At 38.0% G+C, this 27,653-nt stretch overlaps 1 protein-coding gene across 5 annotated transcripts; it reads right to left on the bottom strand.

Moving 5' to 3' along the window:
• Nucleotides 1–27,653, bottom strand: TANK (TRAF family member associated NFKB activator). Of its 5 annotated transcripts, none has more exons than XM_048952902.1 (9): nt 27,277–27,653; nt 23,223–23,369; nt 20,594–20,702; nt 19,649–19,761; nt 11,962–12,141; nt 10,610–10,686; nt 7,925–8,043; nt 5,855–6,438; nt 1–1,614 (listed from the first exon to the last, which is right to left on the bottom strand). In XM_048952902.1, exons 2-9 carry the CDS (start codon nt 23,319–23,321, stop codon nt 1,447–1,449), a joined length of 1,449 nt encoding a protein of 482 aa, XP_048808859.1. In that variant the 5' UTR covers nt 23,322–23,369; nt 27,277–27,653; the 3' UTR covers nt 1–1,446. The 5 variants fall into 5 exon arrangements, with proteins under 5 accessions (XP_048808859.1, XP_048808863.1, XP_048808861.1 ...); XM_048952906.1 differs by having other exon boundaries at nt 27,361–27,653; XM_048952904.1 differs by lacking the exon at nt 27,277–27,653 and adding an exon at nt 26,682–27,151.

Here is a 27,653-nt window from a genome sequence, read left to right as displayed (position 1 = left end):
TGTGTGCCAGGGGACAGATGACTTTATTTTCTTTAAAGGTGAATCACAGGTGATGCAGGCTTAATAATGTGAGCTTCTGAGCTAGGATTTCATGGTAGAGAGGACAAGTTGGTTTCGTGTGGGTTAGGCTGGAGACGTGCAAATCCCCACCTTCCCTCCCAGTGCTGGAAACTGGGCTCCTCAGCAGCCTCCTGGTTGTACTGCAAGGTACATCACAGCCACACGGGCAGTCGGGTGCTGAACGAACCCTCAGCACTGCTACCAGTGGGGGCTGAGAGCTGCTAACAGGAACAAAGTCTTTCTCCAGGTCACAACGCAGACGTGCACTGTGCACTGCTGTTTATTACAGTACACTCTGTTGACAGCCAGTCACAAACATGAGATATTTAAAATAGAGCAAATAACTGCAAAAAAATCCATTCTAAAAATTATGCAGGTATATATTTTTTCCCCACAGAAAAAGATCATCTGCAAAAAAATCTTTAAAAAGTGTTGTACTTTGCTGCTATACAAATATTAATGCTAATTTTATCAAAAATCAGGGCTAAAAATCATACTCAGTTCAAATGCCAAAAGCTCTAAGTCACTCATTATCATTAATATAAATTGTTTAGTAAAAAACCCATGACTTAAATTTGAACCCAATAAATCTATAAAATGTGCAAACTCTATCAAAATGCAATGTTTCAGCCAAATGCATTTAACTTCCATTGAGAAAACCATTCTGCATATTCAGGTTAGAACTGAAGTTACTGAGATTTCTGTGCTTAGGTTTTCCTCTGGCCTGTCTAAGCCATAACAGACTTGAACAATCCTTCATAGCAGACCAGAAGAAAAGGTAAACCTTTCCATCTTTGATATTCTTACTTACCTTTAGGGACCCTTCAGGCTTTTCTTATTCCATCCTTCATATTAATATTTACCATGAAATAGTTTAACTAATGATTAATGCTAGAAAGGTATATTATCACAATTGTTATTTTTTATAACAAATTTTATAAAAGAAACTAGAAATGAGAGCCTGCCTCTCCTTCACATTCCCTTCAATTAGAGAATCATATCACTGGATATTGAGAAGAAATCCTAGCAGTACACCAATTTCTCTTCCAGATTAAAGACTTAATCCTGCAAATCTGTACTGATAAATATAATCATGACTTCGAGCCTATTCAGGCAAACATTAACTGGGAAAAAAAAAAATTTAACCACAATCCCAATGGCAATATTGAAGCATGACAAGCAGTAATGCGAATTACAGTACTGACTTGCAGTTTCATTCTACCTCGTCAAACGACAATGAAAAAAATGTGCTTATCTGACAACTTCAGTTAGTTCTTGTTACAAGAAGTCTCAATTCTTAAATTCTTAGCAAATCTATTCAATAATAATAATAAAAAAACACAAACAAGTGTATGCAAAAACAGTGACCCACTGAATTCTCGTATATTAAGACTGTACTTTAAAGTGGGAATTCAGATGCCGAAGAAAATCTTCCTTAGATGTTAGAGATGGTGGGAAAACTTCTCGACAGAATTCACATACTCCGCGCTGATTCAGTTCAGAGTCTGTGTAAGTTTGTGCCAGCAAATCATTGTCCTGTGGCTGCCAAATGAGCTAAAAGAAACAGAAAACGATTACTGCTGGAGTTTCTAATGTGAATTACATTATGCTGTGGTTTATCTTTATATTAAAAATATACCCGCCTCTTTAAACTAGGTTTACTTAACATATGCCTGGCAGAGGCATTAACTGGAGAATTCTCACTTAAGAAAGACAAGCTTTTTCTTTTGAAGTCCCAGAGCCATACTACCTTTGCAAATACCTGATGTTTTAACATCTATTAATGATAAATGCTGCAGTGAGCAGAATTCTGTAATATCAGTCTGATATAAATTCTTTTCTCTAACGTCGTATTTCTATTCCTTTTATGATAGAAGTCTTAGTACATAATATCCATCTTTAGTACCATTTTTTTTTAACCTTAAAATAAATATTTATTGCACAAAGGCAATATGAAGTATTTCTATTCTTATTGGTATACGTTGAATTTTCAGTTTACTTGCAAAAGAACTAGAGCAATGTCATGTGGTCTAAGTTACTTAATTGTTTTGACTGCCATTTAGTGTAAACATGTCTCAGGTGGTCTCAGTTTTGGGATTCTTTCTGCCATGACAGCAATGAACTCACCATGGCCATTGGAATATCCATCCATACACTCAGGCAAACTATGCAAACTATGCTAAATTTGGTTCAGCAGCTGTTGCTGCTTTTGCTACCTGAGCGAGCTAGTTGAAAGCCAGCAAGTCTGTTTACAGACCATGGGGACATGAGCCTGAGTGCATGCCAGTTATATGGCTTGATAATACTCAGGATTCAGAAATTCAGTTTTCAAAGCAAAGTTAAAAATAAAATTTCGCTACTTCAGCATTAGCAACAAACCCAAGATAAAATACATAGCTATGGTACGTGGCCAGGACAATTAGGTGTTGAGTAAACTGAAAATCAAATGCATGCTGCTGTGACTACAAAGTGGACAAACTGGCAGCAAATTGATATCAGATCTATGTGGGACTAGAACCTAAAAAGGGAGAGCGCCCTCCAGTTTTTTGGTTCGTCTTTCTTCTCTTTTTCTTAAATTGCATGTGGAAAGGTGAGCAAGAATACTTCAGAAAGTAGTTTCTTTTGAAATTCCAAAGTTCTAGCTATCCATTCTAATCCAAGAGTTTTAATTTTTAGGAAATTATCATGTCAAATACTTAGAATCTGTTGTACACCCCCCCCCCCCCCCCCCCCCGCTCTGGTAATTCACTGTACAATGAATGTAGCTTTCACAGTAGTTGATCCCTGTGTTTAAACCAGCTGCAACTTCCTGGAGTCAAGTCCTTGTGCTTTCCATATTTAAACAGTGTTTAGCTTATCAGACAGCGGTAGCAGATTTACCATCTTTCATTATGGTCAGCAATCCATATAATTAAATTGGCTAATTAGTAATTAAGTGCAATCACACCACTTCTTTTCAGCTAAAAGAGCCTACTTACTGTACATTGCTGGTGTAAATTGCATATTAAATTTTCTAGACACAGACACAGTCAAACATCCCTCCAGGAATGTGTTTAGAATTACTTGTTTTTAATACCAAATCATGTAAGTTGCCATTTAAAAATATATACTATTGTAAAAATCCACTAAGGACACAATAAGATTTCCAGTCTTAGAACCACGACATAGAAAGAAAAATACTCATCCAGCAAAATGCTGAAACAAGCACTTAACTTTAGTTTCTTTCTCCGAGTGTTCAGCATGTGCTTAAAATGTTTTTCAGTACAGAGATTTATTTAAGCAGATGTTTTATTTTTAAAACAACATCTAGATTAAGATCAATAGACTACTGACTTGACTTGTAATCATGAACATTCTCAGAAATGTTTTTGGCTGAAACAACCCCCGCAAATTGTGAATACTGGTAAACATAATGCATCTCTGTGCAAGTCTCAATTAACAGTAGTCTGTAAAATCCTAGGTCCACTAATAGCCATGCTTATTTTAATCTGCTGCTCTTTTCAGTCACTCTTTTTTTTTTTTTTTTTTTTTTTTAAGTTACATCCAAAGAAAACAGTACTGAGTTTTCACATTTAGTATCCACAAAGAAGGAAAGAGCTAAATTTATTACAGCAACTGAGAGCAGTTCCAAGAACTTACTGTTGCCAAATCTACTGCATTTATGGGGTTTTCCATTTTATAAGTTAACATATGTAGTAAATACTTGAAAGTTTTATCTACACTAGGAAAAAAATAGTCAGGTATCTCATTCTTCCCCACTGGAGCTTTACCAGCGGTAGGGATGATGTCACTGGAACTACTCCCTAAAAAAGTCATAAAAATCCCAGGAACAAATATTATTCACAGTTGTTGTTGTTTTAATTTAGTACAATAAATAGACATGTATGCAAGTAACATTAAAAGGAACCTAGTGTTTTAATCTACATAGATATTATCTATAAATCCAGTTCACTAGGAATTGGAACCGAGTCCCATTCACTCGGAAAAGTACATTAAAAACTGTTTTGTAGGCAGCTAATTAAAGTTGATGGATGTTGAGAGAGAGATAGATGTATATTTAATAAATTCTAAAGTATTACTGGCTTAGTTCAAACAAACTTTCGGATAAGATGCATTCTGATCTACATCCTGAATGTTCTATAGTGCTATGTAGATATGACATTAACACTGAAATAGTTTCTCATTGCCTTTTTCCCTCCAAAAGTTGCACTTATTATATTTTTTCCACAAAGCAAATAATTTACATTTTAAGTGGTGGTCCCAAATTAATTTCTTCATTGCAGAGATACCAATGATCGAACCAAAGCCTTACTGCTATTCAACCACAATTTTTCTCCACTTTTTGAAGCTGCATACTACCCTATCAATTTATAATCACATACCAGCTGTTTCACTGGCTGTAATATACAATGCAGGGTGCCATCTATTGAAAAATGAATACACAGACTAACTAGTAAAAGAACACGCTGGAGAGAAAATACAGATAAAGAGAAGAGTAACAAGGAATGGAGCGAATGCTTCACAGCTCTGCAGGAATTCTACTAGTAACAAAATAAGTGAATTAATTTGTTTAACTCAGGCACAGCTTTAACAGAAGATCCAATGAAAAATAAAGCACAATAAAAAACTAAAATTAGTAAGTTAGTGTAATTGAGACCCCCTATGCTACAGACAGGTATTTAAAACATATTTAAAAACTCAGGCATACAGTTCAAAATAACAGAAACAGTAAACTTTCTGTATTTTAAACTTTCACTCAAAACTGATTTGCAATGGAAAACTGAACTTAGTCTGGGTAAGTTTTAGCAGAGGAAATCATCATAACTAGGAGGTAAAGCTCTTTTGCTGCATGTCATTAGGAAAAAACACAAAATTGTGTCAAAGTAAATGGTGAAAATATTCAAAATCCACCCTCTCCAAATTCCTAAACATCACTATTTGCGTAGTTTTGAGAAGCTCTCCTTTCATGAGGTCTGAGAAAAGCCTCAGAAATACAATAAATAAATAAATCAATTGGAGTCTACAAAGGTCTGCAATAAATACATGAGCAATTTCAGTCGAGACAGAATGCTACACAAAGAAAGCGAAATATTCAGAGACACAACTGATAGAAGCTGCCAAACCATTATTCTGCCTTACAGTAATTGGGCCTTGCTTTCAGGAACTTCCCTGGACTTTGAGTAGTAAGGACTTACATTCAAGCTCAAAATACCTACGGAAACGTGAATTATTTTAGTGTACTTCCATACATTTGTCAAAAGAAATAATTATGCTTTCCTACTTGACTGCTTAAACTATGACAAACATATTTTTGTTGTGGACAGTAGGAATAGGGTTCTGTTTATAACTCAGATAAAGATAAAAAGTAGATCATTTTTCCACAGTGTACGTTTATGTTTAGTTTTCTAATTAATTCTTCATACTCTCTGATGTACACCTGAAACAATTAAAACAATTACATGCCCTATTCATCTAAGATAAAGAGTAGAAAGAAAGAAAGTGATCTAGGTGACAGCTTAGGATTAATGAAAGCTTTGAAACAAATATAGAAGCAGTTAATATCTACACAAACTGAAATTTGGGTGATATTTATTTAAAGTCTTGTCCTATTTCCCTGGAAAAGCGCCTTGTACACATATTTCAGCATCAGTGAGAAGAACTGGCAAAATGTATTCTCTTAAACAGAAGACTGGTGAGATATCTCAGAGAATATGTTAAGTGTCAAAGACCTTAGCAATACGGTTGATCACATCATTACCTTCTTTCAAAGTCTACAGTATTTAGAGAAAGATACCTGATGAGGACCTCTGACGGTTGTTCCAGGAGCTTCTAAAGAAGGAAAAATCACTTCAGGCGCACCTTGGCTTGCGTGCTTAGATATAAACGTGAAAGCAGTGTCTGCTGTTTTCAAGCATGTTTTGTCACGAGTATTTTCTATGGGCGTGTTTGCATGATTTGGAGGGTTTGTTTTGTCAACAGTAGTTAAGCTTTGTAAAGCTGAGGTCACGAGATCAACTCCATGAGCTTCAAATGAGTTAGGTTCCAATTTACTGAGGTTAACAGCACGGTCTCTGTGCTCCCGGTTAAAATGATGATCTTGAAGCATGTTTTCAGCTATACCAGAGCAAGGAACTGTTACTTTTTCCTGAGTGCTCTGCAAGAAAGCAGAGTCATTGTCTGTAGGTGGAAACTTGACATTAAATTTAGAAAGTGATTCTACAGAGTTGTTGTCCTCATCTTGGCCCACTCCTCTTGGTGTGATAGATGTGATGCATGATGCACCTCTATTTATATCCTGCATAACCCGAGGCTTAAAAAGCTCTTCTGCTTGTTCATCAGTTTTATCAGTACACTGTATTGGCATGGAAAACTGTATTTCTGTGAAGAAAGAATGAGGAGAACATTAAGAAAAATATCATTATAAAAGGTGTGATATTTTTTCTCCACAAGATTTTTGATTTTCCTTCTTGGCTTTTTAACCTTTGTTTTGTCTCTTTGAAATTGGTTCAAGGTGTATTTCTCTTCCATAACCATTTGCTCTGACTCCAAAAATATCAGAACAGAAATAAAAGAAAATAATTGTTTTATTAATTAGATTTCTCTTACATTTTTGGCTACAAACACTTCCATTTAATTGTAACCTATGTCATCCCATACGCTTAACATATACCTGCATGTTCTGACAGAAATAAAAGTTGGAACCAAAAATATTTCACACAGCACCAAGAACATTCTAGGCCCCATGAACAAGATTTGAGAAGGCACTCAGGTACCAAACTCCCAGCAAATTCCAAATTAAGAAAATATTTAAACTGAGCAGCTATTCAGAAGAGGGATCGTATTTCCCTGTGCTTCAAGAATCTCATGTTCATTTTTGGCACTTTGTACATTCATTGTACAAAGATCTTCTGATAGCAGTCAGATACCATAGCAAATGTGAGCTGCAGAAGTGATAGAAGTCACACAGATTAAATCTATATGATGTAAAACTTTCTGCACAGATGAGTTAGGCATATTTTTAAATAAAATAAATGAATTCTGGAATAAACTGCCAAGCACCCACTTCTCAAACAACAAAGTTTAGTAGAATGTAACACTACAGTTTCAACTTGGTCCTCTGAAGCTACAGGCTTCAAAGACAAACTTAAATTAGAAGCAAATGCTGGAATTAATGTGTTTGCTTCAATGATGTAAATTTGGCAAGTGGTTTTTGAAATCACTGAAGAATCTGACCTTACTATCAAGCAAAGCTAGAAAGAATACCCACAATAGCCTTCATTACATTAAATATAAGCATTAGCAAACTGGATGTCCAGGATCTCTTCCATCAGCTATATAAATCAAGTCTGTCTTTTGTTTTCAGGGAAGAGTTGAGTTAAGCTCTTGTCTGATATAACTAAACACCATGTAAAAGTCTGAATGAGGAAGTCTAGAAAATCAGTACTCCGAGTGTCCTCGGTTCAGAAGTTTTCCTCTAACAAATATGAGGCTACAGACATTTGAAACAGACATCTTTTGAACTGACAGCTAAATTAAAAGCAAGCAAGTTCTGTATTTCACACGGTACGATGGGATATCACATGCAGTAAGTGCCTGCCTCTCACTCCAAGGGACAAAACAATTCTAAGAGTTACTGATGTGACGACTGTCTTCATAGCATGTGATTTGGAGCATTCGTCATAGAATGCCAAAACTGGCGGTGCGTTTTCTTGGTGAAATACTGAGCACCATGTGAACAGACTTGAAAAAGGCAGATGGTAAACAGTGGAAGTACTTCTATGTATGTGTAATTTACAGTATTTTCAAATATAAAGCAAAGCTTTCAAACAGTTGAATCACAATAAGAGCTTAAGTATGATATTACCAGTTTCAGGTTCTGGCTTTATTTTAAATTTACTCAGTTGGTCTGTTTGTTCTCTGGCTAGCATACATATTCGATGACACTCTTCTTTCATCTCCTGAAAAATAGTCTCCAGATTCTCCCTAGAAGATTGAAATTGTAAATTAGACCCTCAATCAATTCAGCTTGTTGTGACCTTTATTGTAGTCACACCCACAAAGAGAAAAACAATAGTGTATGCTACTTTTCTTGGATACCTTGTTCTTCAACATATGTATATACATTTCTGTTCTCAGAAAAAAAGCAAGCGGAAAAAGGAAAAACAATATAGTCAAGGAGCTGTTTAGTCATAACAGATACACACATTCAAGTTTAGGGCCTGACTCTGCAAGGACCCTGAGACAATCCAGCCTTTACACTTCTTTTCCAGCTTCCTCAGGTATCAGTGGGACAGCTTGTGCAAGACACTGCTTATATTCCATTCTAAGCAAAATAGGGCACTGCTGCTGCTATGAACACTATTTTTTTTTTTTTTTTTTGTGGTCTTCAGACTTTACAGGACAAGGAACACACAAGCATCTGTTACTGCTCCTTCCTTCTCTGTCTACCTCACATCTTGGAGCTGTGCTAGTAAACTTATTCCTCTGCTTTATAAAATAAAAGTCGTTTATAAAACGACTCAACTCCTTTTTTTTTCTTTTTTTTTTTTGAGGAGTATTTTTTATTACATCTTTTCCAGATTATATGATTATCCAAAATTTAGTTATCTGCACTAAGACTGATAGGCATTGCTCTTCATGCTGATTTGAGATTTTTTTTACCCTAAGGCACTAGACATCACATTTTGCATAAATTTCCATTGAGAAATTTTGATACATTTGCTGAATACTTTATATTTCTAAGAACAATAGCACAGATATTATAAAATTGACTTTAATGATGAAAAAGTTAAGTTTGTGTGTATCTTTGTCTCAAAAAAAGCTCAGAGGGGTCGTTTTTCTTTATCTCGATACATTGTTTTCCTTTCTATTGCTATTCATACAGCAATCAGGACTGTCATGAGTTGTGCTCTTACTCCCCCTGCGCTTCTCTTTTTGAATACAAATGTCTACCCGGACCTCATTTCAAAAAAGAAACTCCTAGAGAAGAAGCTAAAGTTCTGACCATTTTTCAAGTGTTTCAATAAATAAGAAATGGGAAAATTCTCTTAATACGTTTTTAATTGGAGCATTAAAATATACGTATGATTAGATGAACCAATCTTCATTTGCTAGACATGTGATAGCATAATTTTTCTACAGAAAAAAAAAGTTATACTAGAATCACAGGATCTTTTGAGTTGGAAAAGATGTTTAAAAGTCATCTCATCCAATTCTCCTGCAGTGAGCACAGACACCTACAGCTCCATCAGGTGCTCAGAGCCTGGTCCTGCCTGACCTCTCAGAGGATGGGCATCCGCCACCCTCTGAGCAACCTGTGCCAGTGCCTCACCACTCTTATCATAAAAGACTTCTTCCTTATATCCAATCAAAATCTCCCGTTTTAGTTTAAAATCATTTCCTCCTGTTCTATCACAACAATAGTCTGTCACCCTCCTTCTTACAGCCCCCTCCTTAGAAAGGACGCTCTCATGTCTCCCTGGATCTTTCTCTTCTCCAGGCTGAACAGCCCCAGCTCTCTCAGCCTGTCCTCATCGGGGAGATGTTCCATCCCTTGGATCATTTTTGTGGCCCTCTGGATGCACTTTAACAGCTCTGCATCTCCCCTGTACTGAGGACTCCACATCTGGACACATGCTCCAAGTGAGGTCTCACCAGTGCAGAGTAAGGGAGTTATTTGAGAGTGAGAGAGGGGACAGGCAGAAGTTTTTATTCTTTAAATATACATAAATAAGGACATTAAGTCTTTACCACAGACTTATTTCCCTTTTCTTATTGTACAGCAGTAATGATTTAGTCTAAAGATCCATCTGGTTCACCTAGTCTATGTCAGAGCATGGCCAAAATCAGATGCTTAAGTAAGAGTAATAAGACAGCAAGAGTTCACAATACTTTTTTCCCTAATTCTCTCCAATCCTCTTCAAGAATATTTGACTTGACATTTGCAAAGGTTGTAAGAAGCGGTGTTATTGTCTACCTGGTGAAAAGTGCAAACCTAAGAGCATGGTCAATATCTTTCTCAAAACACTGGCTGAAGGAGGAATGTTTGCATAGGAAATATACTGCTTTTGGTCCCTTGGTCATTGTCAGGGCTGGATGCTTTCAGTTTACAGATAAACTGGTTTCAACCCCTCTCATTTAGGACAAGAATTATTTCTTCACGCTATCAGACCTCCTCCTGTCAGTGCAGCAGGCTACTCTACTGTGCTGCCATCAGTTAATCCATTACAGTTGTATGTTCCTGTTTTGAAGAAAGCTAATGCAAGGGAGTTAATGCTAATCCAAAACCCAGCATTAAATTCCACTGTAATATCCTGTAGAGTTTAATCTCCTGCTGAACTCAGCAGCTATTCTTCTTCTCGGCTTATCTGTACATACTTGTAAAGCTCTTTTGTGATTCTACATGGCTTTTTTTCCTTCCAACTTCAGCCCTGCTGCTCCCCAGTACTTTTTAAGGTACTGTGCAGAAAGGATGGAAAATGAGAGGTCATAATTAGTAGCAGAAAAGACAATTGTAAGTAAGTTGCAGAAATAATGCAGAAGTATTTACCTTTCAGGCAAAGGTGAAATACCAGAAATCCCTATAGATAATTCAGGCTTATCTGGAACAACTTTCTTACTTTTCACCTTGAAGTAAAACATGAAATTATGGATCACAGGTTAGCATATTCATTTTGCTCTTCGGCCTGATATGATTAAAAACGCCGCAGTACCCTTCATCCAGTCCTTCCGGAAGCACTCAAAACATTCACAAAACAACAAAAGAATTTTTTTACTATTTCGTGAAATCCCTATTTTTAGTTCAGCTTTTAGCAACTCAGTGTGGCATTCCTCTGCTCATACTTCCTAAAAGGAAACTTTTTCTATGAAATTCTAAGAATCTTCCTTCGCTGTAAGTCTGTTTCAATCATATATAAGATTCAGATTATGTATTATGTATAAGCTCGTTAATGAGGCACCCAGAAATTCCAGCTCTTAGAAAAAAAAGTAATCAATTTATTCACAAAAACAATCAATGAAGACATCAAAAGCGAATACGACAGGAGTTCTCTCGGGTTTTCAAATGTTCTTAGCTTTGACTACCACCTTGTGGTTCGTTCTAGTATTACATTGCTTTAAGTCAATGCCAGGTATTAAAAGATTCTACAATAAACGGCCATTAAGCTCAGTTCCACTAAATCTACATTACCAGATGACCTGGATATGTTCATATGTGCTCCACACCAGACTCATAATATGATCATATGTCTGTCAAATTAGCTGGTTTCAGTGATACATTGCTTATAACCACTGACTAGTAGCCTACCTGGTGGTAAAGCGCATCTGTGGCTCCTACTGGCATATTTAAGCTGCTTTATTCCTAACAGCATTGTTTACAAATGTCTGCTGTAAGACAAAAATGCTTGGAAAGTCTGATAGCAACAAGTTCTGTGTTGCTGTGCTAATTCTCTTATCTATATTCAATTTAAATTAGCTGGCTAAAAGGCACTTACAAGATTACATTTACACCAGCGACTGCAGTATAGCTATCCCCTAACTGTATTTCACCCTAGATGCTATTCTGTAACAAAAATAGAGTGGGGTAAAAGCAAAAAAAATCAACTCAATCTTGATGAAAACTCCCAACTGAAGATTATAAAACTGAAATGCTGATCTCCAGTTTTTGCAAATGCTAGTATAATGATGACAGAATGTAAAAATAACTAACATAAAATCAACCAATGTATTGAATAGTTCACAGTTTCTACGTGCTTTGTGCGCTTTAACAATTTCCTAGTAATGATATAATGTTGAAATTTAAAATCACTTTCTTAGAATAATTAGCATAAACATGTTTGAAAAGAGTGGTATTTTACAGAAGATTGGTTTTTCATTTTATCTCCACTTGGTTTCTTATCTTACCTCTATTTTGTATGTTGGCATCTGTGTACCCTTTTGGACGTCATTTAATTCTTTCAATTTGTTTTTCAGAGTTCGTATTTTATCTTCTTGGTTGGAAATAATGGACATAAGCTTCCTTTCCTTTTGACTGTTTCTGTCCTCCAGTTGCTTCAACTTCATGCTCTCATTTTCTAACTGTTCCTAAAAAAAACAATTTAAGAAATTCCAGTGTATTCACTAGAACTGAGGTGTGTGGAATTTCACTATTCAGCGGTCCAAAAAAACCTAAATTGAGCTTCTCCAACTTAAGTCAGGGACACTTATTTACTACAGTACTAATTTTGAACAGATAGTAAGAACCTTCTACTGCTAAACACAGATATATCTGAGCATATATGATTAGTCAAAACAATTGATTTTTCTGAATTTATGACAGTCATATTAATGTTTTTAGTCATTTTACTGCTGAGAGTGCCCCCGAGGAATCCCAGACCCTGTAGATAAGAGAGAATTTGGATATCAGAAGGAGGTTCTTCACTGAGAAGGCAGTTGGGCCCTGGAATATGCTTCCCAGAGAAGTGGTCATGGCACTGAGCTTTCTGGAGTTCAAAAAGCATCTGAACAACACTCTCAGATATATCAGATTTTTGTGTGGTCCTGTGTGGAGCCAGGAGTTGGACTCAGGATCCTTATGGACCCCTTCCAACATGGGATATGCTATGGAAGAGTCTGGGGAAAGGAGGAATTCCTTTCTGTTGAGGAGAATCTGGCCAAAGAATGCCTATGGAAACTTGATGCACACAAATCCATGAGCTCCAATGGGATGCACCCACAAGCACCGATGGAGCTGGCAGAAGTGGTTGCCAAGCCGCTCTCTATCATCTTGGAGAAGTCATGGTGAAATGGAGATATGCCTGCGAACTAAAGGAAAGCTGATGTCACTCTTGTCCTCAAAAAGAGCAAGAAGAATGAACAGGGAAACTACAAGCCAGTCAACCTCACCTCCATCCGTGGGAAGGTGATGGAATAGTTTATTCTGGATGTCATCTCCAAGCAAGTGGAAGAAAAATTGGTTATCAAGAACAGTCAGTATGAATTCATCAGGGGGAAATCATGCTTTACCAATCTGGTAGCCTTCTATGATGTCATGACTGGCTGAGTAGATGGGAGGAAAGCAGTGGATGTTTGCGTAGTTGGACTTCAGCAAGACTTTTGACATGGTCTCCCATTACATCCTTGCAGGTAGCCTTGGAAGTGTGGGATAGATGATTTGACAGAGATGTGGATTAAGAACTGGCTGGCCAGCAGGGCTCAGAGGGCTGAGATCAGTGGCACAGAGTATACTTGGAGGCCTGTAGCTAATGGTGTTTCCCAGCAGTTGGTACTGGGTCTGGTCTTTTTCAACATCTTCATCGATGATATTATAATAGGTCGTCAACAGTCTGTAAAAAGGTCATGGAATGTGAAGAGGAAAGAAGAAAATAAAAAGAACACTGTTCTTTTGAGAAGAATGTTTTTTTTTACAAATGGGATCTAAATAGATTGATGTTGTCTGTTTGGAGATTAGATAGGTAAAGGTTAACCTAAACTATAAGATATTGAGATATTATCAGCGAGATAACCAAAATGAGACAATAGCAGCCATGATGGATCCATAGCTAGTCTATGCACACACACTGCGTGGTTAAGAATGGGTGCGTACACATACAGCTGAAACAATAGTTACGTGCCAAGTAGCTATTCTACCTACCTAAATTAAGTCGGAAAAAATAGCATTGAAGGCAGTTTTTTCTTTAGTATCAGTTGTGACTTTATACAGTAAACTTAAGGTCAGAGTTTCAATGCAATTCTGGAACTTGCTGGAATCCCAGAGATTCAGGTTAAACAACTTCTTAGGGGGTTCAAAACACTGTCTAAAAATAGGTTGTTCTTATCCTAGAAAAAATCCTCTCTCACAACCATTTGCAGATATTACAAATCCATTCATTCAAACACCTTTGAAGTGACAAGGTATTTCTGCTCTTTAGGTATTACAAACTTCCTAATTTCTAAGGCTTAGGGACCTTTCCCTCTGCACTTTGCACTTTACAGGACAGATCAAACACTTTCAGTAGTCTTCTAATGTAGAATCTGTACTCTGTATCATTGTAGGTAAGAACCCAGGGAAGTGTGTGAATCAAATAGCAGCAAAGGAGGAAAAAATGAGAAAGATTTCTGTTCTGAAAAGAACAAGGTGTCTGAAGATTTTAGGCCAATGAATCCTAAATAACATAAATTTCTATAATTGATGCTGCAGCAGCTACATTTAATTTTTTCAAGAGGCATGAGAACATTAAAGGCATAAAAAGTAAAGAACATGTAAACATCTGATGAATGAGAAATCAATCAATTCATCAATTTGGGAAAAAATAGCTTCTATTAAGCAGAGATGGAGGCACACATTTTCAAGAGATCTGAAAATACTTCGAAGAAAATTAAAGCAGAGACAAAAGCTGGACATTGTTTTACAATTATATACTTTTCCACGTTATTTAAAGACTACAAAAGTCTGAAAAGCATTATGCAGCATGAGAATAAAAATAAAATCATAGCAGCTACAAAGAAGACTTCAGTATTGTTCTGTGTACGAAAAAAACGTGAAAGCATATAGCAGCTCAACTCATGACCTATTTACTGAATACATCAAGCCACAGTTAAATATGAACAGGGCTACACTGTTATTCTTCTACCTGAATAATACAGACTAAATCAGAAATAGTTACCAGAAGGTACCAGGGAGTGCTCTGATCATCTAAGACAAAACAAAACAAACATGAGGAATGGTACGAGGAACTGATTTTTGCTATTCCAGTAATAGAAGGGCAGTAACATTCCATGGTGCAAGTTCACAAACACCAAGCCACACAGAGCCACTGAGTTCCCAAATATTCCCTGCTCAAATTCAATTTCCATTAAAGCAAACAAACAAACAAACAAACAAACAAACAACAACAACAACAAAAATCAACAGCACACAGCTACTCTGGTATTTTTCTTTGAAAATAAGCTGCTTGGAAACCCAAACGCCTTGGAAAAAGCTTATGTCAAACACAACAGTTGCCCTTAAACAACTCTATCTTAATGACAGCAAATTAATTCTTTCACTGAGCCTGTGATATAGCATTGATCAGCACACAGCATTTATCCATTTGAAACTAAGCTTCAAAAAATATGCACTTTTAAAAACTTCTGGACAGCCAGTAGCTTTCTTCCACCTTCTCCTGCAGGCAGCAGGGACAAGATTTAAGAGATGAAAAAAAGTTATGCGGGAATCAATGTTGGAAGAGCTTTTCCAACAAGTTTCAATGAAGATATATCAGATTTAAGTACCATTTTTGTGCAACTTTGGGATATCATCCTAGGAAAAAGACTGGAAATTGCTTTTGGGGATCTTGTAGTAATACAAGCCTTCACAGCTTGATCATCTTACAGTTTCTAATACTGTCAGAGTTTGGATTTTGCAAACAATGTGGTAACATTATAAAGTGCATTAAGTTTTAGGTTAATGTCATGACAGGCATGCCACATAGGTGGCACCTGCTCAGTTAAGTACTTGGCTGCACAACTTATCTTTTAAGAATGCTTGTATTAGCACACAGCAAAGAGGTTATTTCTGTATTATGAAAAGGTTAACTCTTCAATGACACTTGTTTTGGGGAGGTTTATCTCACAGACCATTCAAGTTGGAAGGGACCTCAAAAGGTTCTCCAAATCAACCTACTAATCAAAGCAGCAGTCATAATGCTTGACCAGGTCTTGAATTCCTCCAAGGACGGAGATGGAAAAATCTTTCTTGACAACCTTTCCTGTCTGTCCTCACGGTTAAAAATTTTCCCTTTTATTCAGTTTGAACCTTTCACATTTCAAATGCCTATTGTCTCTAGCCCTCTTGCCATGCACAATTGTGAAGATAACCTCTATGGAGAGCTATTAGCTTTCTCTAAAGCCACTTTTTCTCCATGCTAAATAAGCCTACGTTCTGCATTTTCTTCTCATGGGGTTTCTCAATCCCCTGACTACTCCTGTGGGCTCCTTGCTGAACTCCATTGTTTCATCATCCCTCCTGTATGGGAGGCATCCACACTGGATATGGTATTCCAGATGCAGTCTACTGAATGCTGAATAAAGGGGCTACTCACTTCCCTGAGATTTGCTAGCTGTGCTCTCAGGAAGCTGCTGCCTTTTTTTGCTGCTGGGGCTCATTGCTGGCTCATGCTCATCTTATTGTCTAACAAGATCCCAGGTCCTTTCCAGCAGAGTTGCTCCACAGCACAGCCCTCAAATTGTACTGCTGCAAAGACTGGTCCCTTTACTTTTCCCCTGAAGTGCGCTATAATGGCCTTCCCCTTCTCATCCCCTCCCCTCCCCTCCCCTCCCCTCCCCCCCCCCCCCCCCCCCCCCCCGAGTTCCTAGGATAAAACAGCTTAGCCACATCCATTATTTTGGGGCAGAGGTACACTAAACAGATAAAGAAATAGGCTATACCATAATTTCTTAAATCACAAAGATAGGTCTAATTAACGTTACAAAATGCATCCTATTACTAAGCTAAATGCATAGACTTGTTAGCTACCATGAAAATCTTAAAGCACAGCTTTCTATGCAACAAAGACAGAAAACAGTGACACCAGAGAAGCTGACACTGATTCTACAAGATGGATGTAGTAGCTGCTCTTAGATATCTAAGTCATTTTATTCCCACAATTCTGAGCACAAAGAAGACTGCCATACATTGTCATTCTTTTTACTATGCTAACAGCCCACAAGACAAACATTTACTGCAGAATAAAAAATTATGTATATTATGTGCATCAGTCATTCCTGATACACAATTGCTTCCATCTTTTTGTGGCACAGGAAATTCTGATCATCATGCTCCATGTAGCATTCAACACTAACACTTCTGACCAAGGAAAACATGAACATGAGTGTGTCTTCTTGCCACAGGTACTGACTTTAGCTTCCTGGTTTATGGACATTGATGACTGACTACTAAAAATAGCACACAGAAGAAGCTTTACTTGACACTGGTTAATTGACATGTCTCCTGGATAACTTTGATGCAGTTACTAGAGACACATTCTTCCTTCTTAATAATGTTGAACCAGGCAGTACCTAAAAACAGCCTCAGAAAAACCAGCAGTTCAGGTCCCTTTGGCCTCCTCAAGCAGGGATCTGAAGAAAATGTGGTAATTTTGTATGTAGCCTGGTAATGACCACCAAGCCTGACTCAGTGAAGATGAATGAGAACAAGGAAAACATTTTATGACACCCTGGCAACAACATTTGATAACAGCAGATAAAATGGACAAGTCTGGCCAAGTTTTTGAAGCTGGAAGACAGAAAAGCAAATCCCTACATCATTTTGAACTTCCGAAATGTAAGGCCTGGCCATACACCTATCACAATCAATCCAGCACTTCTATTAACTGTGCTGGAAGACGGATCACAGTTTTGCAGAGAAACTATATTGGACTTAGCAGAAGACAGTTTCAATGGGTTTGGGTAAACCTAATTTACTATTCTGACTTGAACATTTTGCAAGCCTAAAAATTTCACTGGAAAAGTAGAATAAAGGACTTAATACAATAGAGGACAGTATTTATAGATATCATTTATTTGGTTTAGAGCAAAACGTGGATAGAATATAGTTAGAAAAACATAGGCTTTCAAATAAAATATATAAACGTACAAATTTGAATACCTGAAAAAGGCCAACAATTTTGAATTGAGTTAGATTGTATCTAATTAGTTGAATTAGATACAACTGAATCAGTGGTAAGATGATTACTGTTTTTTGTCTAACAGAAGTCAAAAGATAATGTCTTGAGAAGAGTGCAGTAAAGGAGAAGGTGTTCCTGATGCATCCCTTAATAAATCCCCAGATTTTCATATCCACACTTCCCATGTTTTTATTAACTTAATAGATTTATCTCCCAAGAAGTTTCGCAGTTTTCCCTTGAAACATGAAATTCTACTGGTTGACTGCTAACCCCATGAATAATTCTCTCTCTCTCTTCTTTTTTTTTTTGTCAACCTGGCCTGTAATAATGATTATTATTTGTACTTCATTTGTTCAGGAAGACAGGGATTGTGCCTGATGTAAGTGCACATGGACTATATATATATATAGTTTACTTTACATGGAGTTTTATCAGAAATCTTACCATTAGTGGCACAAAAGAACAAAATCCAGATGAACTGGCTGAGAGGCAACCACAATAACTGACTAAACCAGAATGCAGGCAAATACAAATAACATATTCCATTAAGAAAACAGCACCTGAAACAACGACTCCTGGCTTTCATGCACTGTACTGTATAGATGGCATAATTTTGCAGTGTTTTCCCATATGAGAAGAGTAGATAACACAGCTCACATTTTCAGCCATTATACAACTAAGCTGCTAAGTGAAGCTACTGCCCTGGAGTGCTCAGAAACAAGAGCACGGAATATTAGGCTTGGTCACATCTTCATATGCAACTGTAAAGCTGAATATATCCAATTCAAGACAGAGAAATGCAAAAATATGCAAAGGTGTTCCATCAAAGAATTAACCCTTCAACTGCACTGCACTACAAATAAATGTGGAGTTTAGGAAAGAAAGTTCAGGAAATGTAAAGTTTAGAAAAGTTTGTGATTATATATTTTTCTATGTAAAATCTGTAAAGACTCCTTTTTATTTAAAAAGTAATGCATAGAAATCTTTGACAATAACAAATTTAAAATGTTAGCAAAGGCTTAGTTTTAAAGAAGGTTCCTTCAAGATAATTAAATAAACATCAGTAATCTACTGCAATTATTAATTAGCATAAATTAATTACTTTCTGATTTGAAAACTGCATTTCTGTGAATTTAGCATAGCATGTTTGTTCATAGCTATGGCTTAGGAAACAAATCCTAAAATTAACTGTTTTTAAATCCAGGACATGATAGTCATAGGTCTTTTTAAGGTTGTCTTACAGGGTCTCTGTTAGGAAGCTTCATACTCTAAACCAAGAGATTTCTGCATTACATAGCAGCTCTCAAAAACACAACAGAATGACATAGAATAAGAACAATGTGACTTTGTGCATCTCTGTCCCTGTCTTTACTGAACATACAAAATCCACCCACTTTACTGCCTATTCTACAGAACTGATTTATTCTTATTCCTGTTACTTTAAACAGACTGTACTGAAAACTTCCATGTTATTTCAGTGAATAGAGAAGAAGAGACGCTGTATTAAAATTGTCTGCTTAAAATCAGACAAATCATCAGTGTCTCCAGAGCAATGGGGAGTTTATTTACCACTCCATCACTTCTTGAGTGCAGATTCTCCACTTCTTGTGAAAAAAACACACAGACTGGCTGCAATCTGAAAACTCTTCTGAGAGAATGAGAAAACACCTTCTTGACCACTGGTTTGGGCAGATACAGAAAAAGTAAGCAAGTTCCTACTTTCTAATCAAAATTATTATTCTAGGGAGCTGGAGCAAATGACAACTACACTGGGAAGTTTCAAAGACAGATGCTCAGTTCAACTAACTAGGCTACAGGGCACAATGCTCACACACTTAAGGATCTTGTATTGGAAGAACAGTTCTAAGACACCTGTCCTTAGGTTCTCACAGTATAATCACAGAACAAACGTAGTCTTACACTCAGCATGCAGCAGATGACCATACCTTTAAGAGCCTTTCTCTTCGCTTTGCTACATTCAGTTTTTCAGAGAGCTGGCTAAAAGATAAGTTGGAGGTTTCAGTGTCTTCATGCCTCAGAATGTAGGGATGCACATTACCTTAAAACAAAAAGCAGCTGATTGTCACTGTATCTTCCCACAGACAGTTTCTAAGTACAAGCAAAAATTAAGATTTGCTAGGCTTATATTAACTTCTTTATTTTCTTTCTAAAAATCTTCATATTAAACAAGCAAAATAAACCCAATTGTGCGCTTTTACAGACAATGTGAGACTAATCTAGCCGTAAGAAGTGTACAGGTATTCTTAAAAATAAAAGCCAACCGCTTTGCTAGAATTTATGAAAACCAGAAGTGTTAGGCTAGTGTGAATAAATATTAAATGAGCATGGCAGACAAACACATGGTTACAGTGACTCTTTTCTATTATTTTTGTAATACAGTAAAACAGTAGAAAATTATCAATCAGTGACTATTTGATTTGAAAGAGAATTATGTGCTTATAAACCCTTTAGTTATCCAATAAAATCAGCGTTACGAGACCTCCTGATGTAAAAGACATCTAACTACAGCATTCACATCTAGAACAACCCATGGGCTAAACTTATTAGCAGACAGCTGTACAGTTAATACGCAACTGTTTTAATCTAGTGAATGATTTGAACCCATATTTTCATAACTTCTTTTTTTTTAGTTCAGTGTGAGCAGGTTCTACATAAAAAGAAAATCTCACAATTTCTTGAAGAGGATACAGAAGTGTTGCATTTTATAAATAGATTTTGAAACGGCACATTTGCGTTAACTCTCACGTTCACAGAAAAGCATGATAGTGCTTTGAAAGATGTATATTGTGAAAGCTGAAGCCACAAAGTCAAAACTATTCATCAATGCAGCACAGCATAAGAAGAAATAATGTGCAGACTGGAGTACATACCTCTATTAGCATTCAGAGCAGCTAACTGTGAATTCAGTTTTGCAATAATGCTGTTTTGAAGCTCTATCTGTTCCTGCTGTTCACATATTTGCTGCATGTAGTTCTCTGTCTGCAAATACAATTTAATTAGCATTAATCTTGTTTTGTTTTGACTAGGGGTCTCCTATTTAGCATATAAAAAACAGCTCTGACTTTTAAAGATGACTGTAGTTGTGGACCTCTGCATGAGAAACCAACTACAGCCACCTTCGGCAAGTCTGTACTTCTGAAACTTTGCTGACTAGAAAAGATACAGTAGTAAATAAGAACTAATTTTCAGTAACTGTTTCAACTACAGCACTTATAAAGGACAAGATGGCTTCAGTCTAGGAGTGTTCATTCACAGCCACAGAACATAGCAGGCTTAAAGTTAGAAATACTTTATTTATTTCTTCAAAATGCCGGTCAGTTAGCTTATCCATAGAAAGATATAACTTTCTTTCTCTGTCTTTTCTAACAAGCAAACAACATTACTTATCCCATACAATGGATCCTTTGTAAGTAACAAACTGCCTACCTACACAGCTCCTGTGATGTACACTTATTTTTCTAATCCGAACAATGGGAGGGAAAGCAAGCAAAGAAGTGGCCAATCAGCTCTGTTCATTATCTAATCAGAGTTGTGCTATCACCAGGCCATAAAGATCCTAATAACCAGACATACAGAACCTAATAAAGCCACTCACATTTCAATGAAGTGTATAAATGTTGTTAGACGGCCAGTTAATTGCACAAATGGTGGCAGGAAGATGCTACTACTCAAAAACTATTATTCAGTTAGCACAGCCCTAATGTTGCAGTTACAGTAGCACTAAAAAGAAGTGAGAAAACTTGTGAAATCCCAGCAAGAAAGCTTACAAGGTTGCACTAAATTAAGAATATGCCTATTACTGAACAGGTCAACACCCAGCACAAAAGCAGGTACATTTTCACTTCTATTTATAATGAATCCATACTGATTTCTAATTCTCTAATCTCAGTCACATTTGAATTTCACACTCCTCTACTGCTCAATGTGCTTGTCTGCAAAGTAGGCAGGAATAAACCTAGAAGCAAAATTTATTTTAAAAGGTTGGGTAGTAGTTGTACTATGAGAGTTTATATAAAAAAAAAAAAAAAGTGATCAAAGAGCAGTACTCTCCAGCAGCTACAAGAGACCTCATGAAGCAGAAAAATCACTGAGAACCAAATTGAAAATGTACAACAGCAATGTCTTGTCAACACTTCTGTACAGAGCACAGACATGACAGCTAAAACAGACAGAAGAGAAGATGCTTTTGACAGCCAGTGTGCACAAATTATTCCTTGAGTCAGATGGCAGCAACAAGTTACCAACTAGAAGATCTGCATGACAACCAACCATCCATCTGTATCAAACACCATCTGGCCGAGATGACTCTGGCTTCTGTGTGCTTGACATGGCTCCCAGCTCTAGAGACTGGCAAAACAAGTGGCCTATTGGTAACTTAAGTAGTAAACTGTTAACAACAGAATGGTGGACAATCCAACAATGTGTGAAGGCCACACAATGAACAGAGGAATTTACTAGAACAAGGCACTGTATGAAGATGATTCAAAACCCATGAGTTTGGCTTAAAAAAAAAACTGAAAATGAATCCAAAACAAAAATACTCCAATTCTTCCTGAAAAGATACTTCAATTCTCTTCTGAAGTTATGGAATCCAACTACTGAAAGTTTGACTAAAGCAAAAATTTGGCCTAGTTGGTAATTCTTTATGAAAGGCTTTTGGTTTTTATTTCGGAACAAGAGAAAACATGAAGGGAAATACTGCAAACATTTGGTTCTCTTAACACTGATGATCTCACACACTTGCCTACCTTTCTTCTATGGACTTAGAAAGGCTATTGCCTGACCTTGTATTCAGTGTTTTGTTTCTAGGGCAGAAATTTCTGACATTTTAGATGGCCTAGAAGTATTACCTTGATTGCTTTTCCTTAAAGTAATTAATTTTTCATCTTTATTTGAAACAGCAAAAGTGGTAAAAATTCAGAGGTGCTCCTTACAAATTAGAATGCCTCTAGAATCTGTTTCCTTAACTTCATAATTAAAGAACAATTGTATAGTTTTGTCTTTTTCTTTTTTTCTTTTCTTTTCTTTTTTTTTTAATAAAACAATGCATATTCTAATAGTTTTCAAGTAAGTTTACTGTAAATGTTGAAAGAAAGCTCCATTGTCCTAATAGCTTGCCAGTGCTTAATACACTGGAGTCTTTAACCTATTCACAATAACAACTCAAAAAATCACTTTCGAGTAAAGCAAATTAAACTTCAAAATGTACTTCATTAAAGATGGGTAACATGCATATACTTCACTGCAGTTTACATTAATCCTTCTTCAAAACAGAAAATTCTCACCTTTAATGTTTCAGGGAGAAAAAAAGTTGAAACCCACCCATTCCATTCACACCTTAATGAGCTGCTCTCCAGCTTAGTGGCCTGGTCTCATAACTGCTCTTCTCAACTCCAGTGCACTCAAGTGAGTAGCTGAAGTGAAACCAAAATCTATATGTACCACAATCCTCGACTGAAAGAACTGCTTTACAAACACAACTGAAAACCCACCACATACTTTTTGCTGTAGTTCTTTCACAGCATGGTCCCTATCCATGCATGCTTGTCGATAGGCTTCATAAGCTTTGTTAAGTTGTTCTCCAATGTTTTTGTCCATAACTCCCAACGTTGTTTCATCACTGAAAGGATGGTCAAGTCAAGAGATCTGAAAAGTAATCAGAAGGGAGAGAAAGCCAAGAAAAAGAAGTATATAACTAAAAATATACATAACATCACTCTTTTTATTATCAGCTTCAAGTAATATGTGCAGTAATCTTGAGCATTAACTCACAAAACAGACAGAACTACAGCTCTGCTCATCTCAACATTTTAACTCTATGTATAGGGGTATCTACTCCTATCTATCTATAGGGGTATGTTCAATCATAAGCTAAGTAAAAACAGGTTAACAATGAATCAAATTCTGGACATACAGAATTTAAAATTGAGGCAAATCACCAGTTACCTGTTTTTACAACATTTCAGACAGCTTAATGTTTACTCAATTGTAAAATAACAGGAACCATTTAAACAAGCCAGAACAGAATGCAGCTTTTTGCATTAAACATTTTAAAGATAAGAATTCAATAACATTAGGTCACATCAGCCTATCTTACTCTTTGCCACACTTGAAAATGGCAACACACTCAACACCAAAAGTTGAATAAAACAAATTTTATCTAAAAAAAAAACCAAAACCAACAGTATTCCCAACCAGTAAAAATTAGCAAGAATTTTTTCCACATTATTATCAACTTTTTATACTTAGAGAGCAATTTTATTAGCAGCTCCTGAAACTAAACCTGCTGGTCACTGAGGCATAACAGAACAATACTGACTGGTTACAGACTTCAATTTCAAGACAGAATGAACTTTGGAAACACAGATGCTTTGCTTCCATAATCACAGATGACATAAATTTTAAGATTTCAGATTAAAATTTATGATAGGGTAAGTACAGTAGAGGATAGATGAGTGAAGTCACAAATAAAGGCAAAAAAGGGCCAATATTATGAAAACAAACAAGCAAAAAAGAGAAACCTACAGCTCCTCTCCTAGTTAAATATTAGCATGGTTACCTCACAGTACAAAGAATGGACAGCCACTATCATCTATCACTGTCTTCCGGGTTCATGCAAAAACCACAGACACTCTTAGAGATAGTGGAGCTACCAAGAAAATAAAGCAAGAAGGGTACGAGCATAACCTATCTAAGACCCTGCTCAAAATCCTAAAGGACTACAGCTTTAAGTTTTGTTCATTTTTTCTTGCTCTTGGATATCTTTAATGCAGAAAAGAGGTTTGATTTTCCTAAAAGATTCAGCTGTCTACTGCACAGATGTTGTACCTTTTTGTCCTGTTAGCTTTACTGCAAAGATGTGTGCATATTGCAAAAGCAACTGTATCCCAATTGTATCTCAGGATGGCTGCACTTTATTAATAGCAAAGTGAATTCTTTAACAGGGCCTTTTGCTACAAGAAGTATTACAACAGTGAATGGGCTTCAATCCAGAGTACCCACAGTTCATAGAAAATGAAGGCATTCATTTCATTCACGGAAATTCAAATTTCAGTTTGGAAAAAAACAATGCTTAAAAACAATGCTTAAAACTGATACGTAACTTCCAGCCTTCTACTGACTGATTGACTGAATTGATGGAGGCTGGCAATATTAACAAACATTCTTACTCTTATCTAACCTACAGTAGCAGGAGACAGAATTGTAGCACTACACCCAATTTTCTGTTTGGTAGATAATAATAATAAAAAAACAACAGTTGTTTGTAGTCCAACTCTATGGAAAAAGGCCCATGAATCTCAACTTACAGGTAGCTACCTAAAAGCCAGGCTCCATGTAAGAAAAGAGGAATAGAAATAGTCCATAATGATATTTTAAAATGGAATTGCCACAGAGGAATTGGTCCTGTATACCCTATACCCTGGACACCGGCTTCTGCTTCTACTCCTCCCTTCTCTTTCTGCAAGCACAAGTGGCTTTACTGTAAAATGTATCAGCAATCCAATCCAGCTTAAAACTGAACACTTACAGGTGTTTTGGCTGTGCTATTTTAATGCAGGTCAGCTTCATGGACCTCTTCAAATTGCATGATAACACAAACACCCGTGTCAGTAGAAGGATGCCAACGTAAGGAAGGAAACATCAGCAAAAGGCAGACAAAATTCCTGTTTTCATTCATAGCAGTGACTTCAAAATTGTAACATAAAATCCTGGTTACGTAATAGCGATAAAAGCCTGCACAGACACAGAACATGATACTCCACCTTCTCTCACGTCAGGTCATGCATTTTTGCCATCTATTTGTACCGTGTCAGCATTTCTATGCTGTATGGTTGAGCCGTGCCAGTGAACTAGCACCCTGCTGCCTCTAAACAAACAAACAGGACGAGGCTGCTGGAGCCCCACTACCAACACAAGGAGGCAGTGGGAACGTGAGATGAGCTGTGGGTAGGATTGCTGCAGTCTGGAGTCTAGATTTACACTGGATTAAACTGCTCAGTAGTCACATCCCGAGTTGTCTGGAATAAATAGATAATGTGAGAAGCAGTAATATCCAGAAATCCTGAAAATTTGAAAAACTTGATCTTTTTTCTGCTTCTCCTTCATATGCATCAATATCTATCAGGAAAATTGCCAGTTGTTCCTTGTAATTTTCTCTGTTCCTTTCAACCAGTTAGGAAGAAAAAAGTCACCAAAATATCCTCTCTATTTTAACCAAGCTTAGTTATGTTGCATCCACTGAACAACTGGAACACATTCAACTCAAAGCTGACAACCCTGATCACCAACATTCTAGATTCATTAGATCCTGAAGACCCTGGGCTGGATGTGGCTTTGGGCAGCCTGGTCTGGTGGCTGGCGACCCTGCACATGGCAGGGGGTTGAAACTCGATGATCATTACGGCCCTTTTCAACCCAGGCCATTCTATGATTCTTTCGCCACCAACCTTTTGGAGTCAGAGCAGAAGCAGCAATACAGAACGCTCTGTTTATTCTACCAATGACAGACTTACGGAGATTAACACCAGAGTCTGTCTGATAAGGGAGTCCTGTAAAAGCAAGCAGCTGGGTGTTGTGCTCCATGGCAATGAGAACATGAATTCCATCTCTGAGTAACGTCTTGAACACTGGAAAACAACTGGGTAGTGAAAATGGCGTAAGACAAACCTGTGTGTAAACAAACTCAGGGAAACCTGCAGAAGCTCTTAAAATCCTTGCTTCCAGCAAAACACATTTCACTCATACAGGTGGAGAAAGACAGCAGCTGTAATATGAATTTTCCAACGCCAAAAAACCTTGTCACAAAGATCAGCAACATTCTGCTGCACACATCTGAAACCGCAGCAGCACAGAGTGCTGCACACACTGAGTTTCCACTGTGCCTCAGAAAACACCTTCCATTCTGAAAAATAAGATTTTAGCTAATTATGTGCACATAGGCTTTCATTCATAACGTACTTGCCTACCTCTCGTAGGTTCACATAACAACACAGATGCCATCCAGACACAAGTACTTCTCTATGTACTTCTGCTTTCAAAACAGTTTTTTTCAATGGAAATATTTATAAAAGTTACACTGCCATCGTCTTAGGAACTGGAAACCTGTCGAGACGATCCCTTGGCAGCCACCGCGCGTACAGCTCGGAGCGGCGGCGGCTCTCCCGGGCTCGGGGGGCGATGCCGGTTAGCGGTGAGCTGGGCCGCCCCAGCCGCCCTCGGCCGCCACCCGGCTCAGCCGCACGCTTCCGTCCGCCCCTCCGCTCGCCGCCCCACTGCTTCCGCGGCCTTCCCGGCAGCGCCGGGGGCGGGTGAGGCCGCCCGGGCCCTTCCGAGGGCGCCGAGAACCGCTCGGCGCGGCTCCGTCCCGCTTCTGACCAAGGCGGAGCGCCGCCGGGAGGAACCGGCGTTCCCAGGGGCGGGCGGCGGAAGCGCGGAGGGGGCGAGGGCAGGGCTGGGGGGGAAGGCCTGCGGCCGGGCGCCACGACACGCGCCCCGGTCCCGAGACCGAGCGCCCGCCGCTCCCCCCGCGGCTTTGGAAACGACTCAGACTTACGAGCGCCTCGAGGAGCCCGCGGCCGCTCCCGACACGGGGCGCTGGGTCCCGCCGGAGCGCCTTAACCCAGGAACCAGAACTCACTTCCTGTTGTGCCTCTCCCCGCCCGCCCGTCCGCCATGTGACGGCTCCGCGTGCGGGGCGGCTGCCGGTCGGGGGCAACTGCAGGCCTGGCCTCGGCGCCTCCCCGCCGGTCTCGCGCTCCGCCTGGCGGCTCTGGGCGCCCCTCGGCTGCCCCGCCGTGCTGCTGGGCTTCTCTCTTCCGAGCGGGACTGTGCTCTGTGCTCGTGGCTAGCGGCTTCCAAGCGATTTCTGTTTCAGGTTTTCTATGAATGTGTTATTTGTAAAGAGGGGTACTTATGTTCATAACATAATTA

Source organism: Lagopus muta, chromosome 8 (genome assembly GCF_023343835.1).
Source record: "Lagopus muta isolate bLagMut1 chromosome 8, bLagMut1 primary, whole genome shotgun sequence".
Classification (NCBI taxonomy): domain Eukaryota; kingdom Metazoa; phylum Chordata; class Aves; order Galliformes; family Phasianidae; genus Lagopus; species Lagopus muta.
The sequence above is the reverse complement of the archived record's forward strand: the minus strand, read 5'-3'. Positions and strand labels throughout refer to the sequence as shown.

Excerpts from the sequence above, each read along its gene's own strand:
- TANK (XM_048952902.1), bottom strand. The coding sequence starts at position 23,321 with ATGGACAAAAACATTGGAGAACAACTTAACAAAGCTTATGAAGCCTAT. Across the intron at positions 6,439-7,924 it reads AAAGCCAGAACCTGAAACTG|AAATACAGTTTTCCATGCCA; the intron begins GTAATATCATAC and ends CTTTCTTCACAG. Across the intron at positions 1,615-5,854 it reads CCGTCAGAGGTCCTCATCAG|CTCATTTGGCAGCCACAGGA; the intron begins GTATCTTTCTCT and ends TGTTTCTTTTAG.